The 4944-nt window shown below is 59.6% G+C and overlaps 1 protein-coding gene across 3 annotated transcripts in view; it reads left to right on the top strand.

The window, feature by feature from the left end:
• Positions 1–166: 166 nt before the first annotated feature.
• Positions 167–4944, top strand: part of Tead3 (TEA domain transcription factor 3) — a 5245-nt gene continuing 467 nt past the window's right edge. The window contains exons 1-6 of one of the 3 annotated variants that reach the window (XM_033766554.1): positions 167–1185; positions 2867–2929; positions 3114–3176; positions 3576–3587; positions 4630–4767; positions 4845–4894. In XM_033766554.1, the coding sequence (XP_033622445.1) occupies positions 3579–3587; positions 4630–4767; positions 4845–4894 (197 nt within the window). In that variant the 5' untranslated portion in view covers positions 167–1185; positions 2867–2929; positions 3114–3176; positions 3576–3578. The remainder of the gene's footprint in view (positions 1186–2866; positions 2930–3113; positions 3177–3575; positions 3588–4629; positions 4768–4844; positions 4895–4944) is intronic. The other 2 variants (XM_033766555.1, XM_033766553.1) reach the window with 2 other exon arrangements.

The following is a 4944-nucleotide window of genomic DNA, read 5'->3' as shown; positions in this document are numbered from 1 at the left end:
GCCCCGCCTGCCTGGCCTGGGCCTGGAGGTTTCGGGGTGACTCAGTGGGCCCAGGGAAATGGGTCAGCTCGGGGCACCGCAGGCCAAGCCCCAGAGGGTCTCTGCCCCCGAGGCCATGGGAAGGAGGCCCGGGGCTGAGGCCTGGGGTACGGCGCCCAGCACGGTCCCCTCCTGGGTACGACTGGGGGGTCACACTGGGCCTGCCTGTGTCACAGCAGCCCTGGAGGACACGGGACCTGTCCTGCTGTCCCCAGACCCCTACCCTGAGGCACTGGGCCTGGTGCGCTGTGCCATCTTGCCACTCCCGTCCAGGGTGAAGAGGGTCCCCAAGCTGCATCTGGCCATCACTGGGCCACTCTGGGCCTGGCTCGTGCCAGCCTGTGGCCCAGGCAAGGCCCTGGTGGCTGTGGGGGACCGGTAGGGCCTGCCGTGCCTGTGTCACCTGTCCTCGGCACCGCCTCCACCCTGCCACAGGCCAGGGACCACTGTCCCCCTGCTGCCTCCCACACTGGGGCAGCCCCACTGGGTATTTTTAGACAGGGCAGGAGCGGGTGGAGAGGGAAGAACAGTGGGGCCCGGCTCTGTCATTGCCAAGGAATTTGGAGAATGTGGCTGTTCTGGGGAGGCTGAGGGGTTGGGGGGACTTGAGGCTCAGACATCCGACCCTGTGTCCATACCTTGCCCCCCCGCTGGCCTGGTTCCCCAGAGGAGCCGTGGTGGTGAGTAGGTTCCACTCCCACTAGGCGGGTGTCATGGCAGCCAGGGACGCGGGGGTGGCAGGGACAGGGTGACATGCTCGGTGACACAGGCTGTCGGGGTGGGAGACAGCTGAAGGCCAGCCCTGTGCCTCTCTGTCCCTCCCTTCTGTCCATCTGTCCTGCTTTACTGGTGAAAGGAAGGCACCAGTCCAGATTTTGTCCACATCCGCATGGGGACCTGCTGGGCGTCCGCCCAGGAAGGAAGCACTGCGGGGTCTCAGGGTGACGTACAGGCCAGGCCCCTGGGCTCCGCATTGCAGCTCCCCCAGGTCCTGCAGGCAGTGGGGAAACAGCTTGGGGAGCTGGGGAGGAGCAAGTGGGGCTGGAGTCATGGGCCCCTCACGTTTTCTTACCTGGTCCAGGTCGGAATGAGCTCATTGCCCGCTACATCAAACTGAGGACAGGGAAGACGCGGACGAGAAAGCAGGTAGGGGGAGCAGAGGGTGCTGCTGCAGCCCCCATGCCCTCGGAGCTGCCACCGCCCCCCCGGGCCTTCAGGGCAGGACACACAGGGCTGCCCGGCCCCTACCTGAGTGACCTTCCACAGAAAGGGAGGCGGACACACAGCACAGTGGACAGAGCGGCCAAGATGGAGAGTGTGCAGGGCACTGCCGGGCAGACGCACACCTAAGCAGACGGCCTGCAGGCCCAGCTTGGGCAATTTACTTTGTGCAGTCCTGTCTCAGAAAATATAAAAGGACTAGGATGTAGCTCAGTGCAAAGGCCCTGGGTTCCATCCCAGTCCAAAAAAGAAAAAAAAAAAACCTGTAAAGCTTCCATGTTGACAGAACAGCTAAATATTAAATTGCTATGAGGCTGCCTGTAACTTTCATCTTCCCCAGAGCTGGCCACTTGGAGATACCCCTGTCTCCAGGCCTAAGGGTCTCCTAAGTCCTGAGAGAATAGCTTGGTTATGAAGCAGGGGAGGCCGGGGTTCAAATCCCAGCTCCGCCATCCAGCTGTATGGCCTCAGACAAGTTAAGTAACCTCTGTTTCAGTTTCGTCACTGTGAACCTACTACTTAATGTTGCTGTAAAGATCAAGTGGGCATGATGGCACATGCATGTAATCCCAGCACTCAGAAGGCTGAGGCAGGAGAATTACCATGAGTCTGAGGCCAGCTTGGGTTGACACAGTGGCATCCTGTCTCAAAAACAGAAACAAAACAGGGCCGGGGATTTAGCTTGGTGGTTCCACTGCCTGCTTTGCAAGTGCAAGGACTGGAGTTCAATCCCCGGTACCAAAAAACAGACAAACAAAAAAAACCAAACAAAACAATGAGCCTGTGAAGCCCTGTATGGAGAGCATAGGGTAGACCCTGGGTCTTGGGTATCAGTATCCATGGTGCAGACAAAAGTCCCCGCCTGAGTCCTATGGGAGTGGCTTTGTGGCTCCCAGCATGATTTATATCATAACTGTCAGCCTGTGATGAAAAAGAAAAAGAAACTGTTTTTGGGGATAAACTGAGCTCATACAGGAAGCCCACAGCTATGGCTGATCTGAGCACCAGGGCGCTTCCTGAAGGTCAGAGGTCAGCCCTGCATGACTGGCTTGGGCTGCAGGGAGGACAGTGCCCCACAGAACACCTCCTGTGCGCTCAGGGGCACCAGTGTGTCCAAGGAGGGCGGCGTGGTATCGGAGGAGGCAGCTGTGGGAGCAGGGCCTGGGGAACCAGCCCATTGGCCTTGGTGTATAAGCTCCTGGCTGGCAGGAGCCACGGGGCCAGTATCAGAAGAGGGTGTTGCCCCTGATGACACCAGTGATAAAGTCACCCCCTCTGGAACTCACCCTTCCTCTGTACCAGGGCACGGAGCCTGGCCATCAGAGTTGGGGCTGGATGTCACCTCTCCCTTCTGAGGCCAGGTGCCCTTGTTCAGAGAACAACTTATACAACTATATGGTGGTTTTGGAAGCCACTGTGGGCTCCTAATCCATACAAGGCCAGTAAGAGGGCAGAAATGGCAGTGCCCAGAGAGGAGCTCCAGAGTCCCCCGTTTCCACTTGGCTCCCCAGAGATGAGGGCTGGGATGCTCCTTGCCCCCAGTCACCACGTGGCTGTGCCTCCTCACTGTCTGTTTTCCTCTCTGGTGGGGCGCGGGGATCCCTAGGTGTCCAGCCACATTCAGGTTCTAGCTCGGAAGAAGGTGCGGGAGTACCAGGTTGGCATCAAGGTAGGTTGGGCGCCTGCCCGGGGCCTCCGGCTCCTCCCTGGGCGCCCCCACTGCTCTCCGCACGGCTCAGGCCTCTGCTCCGCTGCTCTCCAGCCTGGGCGCCTCTCCCGGCTGGGTCTCCACTCTCCTCTCTGCCTGTCTTCCTGTTCTGTTTCTCTTTCTTTCTCTCTCTCTCTCTCTCCAGGTCTCTAGCCACTTGCAGGTTCTAGCCAGGCGGAAATCTCGGGAGATTCAGTCCAAACTGAAGGTAGGGCCCTCTGTGCCCAGCTGGGGCCTGCCCAGCACCCTTGGGGGCCCAGGCCTGCAGGTGCCCTCAGGAAGCCCCAGGCGCACCAGGCTCCCCAGGCCCACAGTGGGGAGATGAGGACTGTCTAGGGTGCCAAAGCGCCCCACTTCACTCTCCTTTGTCTCCCTCCTCCTGCTTGCTGCTTGCATGGGGACCTGGGGACCGGAGGAAGCATGGGGTGGAACCTGCCAGGGCTTTGGAGGTGGCCGTGCAAGTCCCGGGCTGTCCGCTGTGAGGCTGAGGGGCCCAGTCGGAGTCCCTTCCTCCTGCCTGGGCTGGGCCCACGCTGGCAGGCACATGGCGGGCATGCCCCGGGGCCCCGTGCAGTGTCTTCTAACCTGTCCTCCTCTTCCCCCACAGGCCATGAACTTGGTAAGTACATGGTCCCCCGGGAGGGGCTGGACGGGCAGCTCAGCACAGGCCTGGGTTTAACTTGCATACAGTCTGAATGCAGCATTTATTTTGATTTGGTTGTTTTGAGAGGGTCTTGCTATGTGGTCCAGGCTGGCCTTGAATTCACTGTGCAGCGCAGGCTATTGAACTTTCAGTGATCCTCCCGCCTCAGCCTCCCTCCTGAGTTATAGGATTACAGGCGTGCACCAACATGCCCAGCCAAAAGCAGTGTTTGTGAAAAATGAGATACAGCCATGGCCCCAGCGTTCGCGTGGATTCCGTCTGGGCATTCTCACTCAAGGCTCTGACTCAGGAGTCTGTAGGAGCCTAGACACTGCCATCTCCCCACACGCTGAGGGAATAGGTGCTGAAGGATTCACCTGGCCCTCTTTGGATCCAGCCAAACTCAGAACAAAAATATTTGAAAAATAGTGTCTGAACTGAACGTGGACAGGTGATTTTTCTCTGTCATTTCTCCCCACATGATCTAATATAAAAATGATGTATGCCTGGTGACCCACACTTCTGGTCCCAGCTCCTGGGGAGGCTGAGGCTGGAGGGTCAGTTGAACCCAGCAGTTTGGGGCCAGCGTGGGCAGCACAGTGAGACCCCAAAGACACCCAAAGCCCCCCTCTGTGTACCTTGCATTAGGTGCTGTAAGTGATCTCACACAATTTGGAGCACATGGAGGATGTGTGCAGCGGTCTGTATAAATGCACCATTTTAAAACACAAGGGAGCTGGGCATGGCAGCGCACGCCTGTCATCCTAGCACTTGGGAGGCTGAGGCAGGAGGATCACGTTGAATTTGAGGCCAGCCTGGACTACAGAATGAGACTGTCTCAAACAAACCAACAAAATACAAGGGACATGCACACTCTGTTCGGGTGGTCCCCACGGACTGTGTCGTGGGCGGAGATGACACGAGGGGGCCCACACCGCGGAGCCAGGCGGAACCCAGACCTGGACCACAGAGCCCTTCCTGGGGCCTGGCCAGGTCTCACACGCCCCCGGGTCCCCAGGACCAGGTCTCCAAGGACAAAGCGCTCCAGAGCATGGCGTCCATGTCCTCAGCGCAGATCGTGTCCGCCAGTGTCCTGCAGAACAAGTTCAGCCCGCCATCGCCGCTGCCACAGGCAGTCTTCTCTGCATCCTCCAGGGTAGGGGCGGCGGGCAGCAGGTGGCGGGCGAGTGGGCGCTGGCGCGGGTCCTGAGGCCTTGCTTTGTCCCCCTGCAGTTCTGGAGCGGCCCCCACCTCCTGGGACAGCAGCCGGGACCCTCTCAGGAGTGAGTACAGGTGCCCCGTCCGGGCGGGTCGGTCCCGTGGCTTCGCGTGG

Source organism: Fukomys damarensis, unplaced genomic scaffold (assembly GCF_012274545.1).
Source record: "Fukomys damarensis isolate Sample0158 unplaced genomic scaffold, DMR_v1.0_HiC HiC_scaffold_20, whole genome shotgun sequence".
Classification (NCBI taxonomy): Eukaryota; Metazoa; Chordata; class Mammalia; order Rodentia; family Bathyergidae; genus Fukomys; species Fukomys damarensis.
The sequence above is the reverse complement of the archived record's forward strand: the minus strand, read 5'-3'. Positions and strand labels throughout refer to the sequence as shown.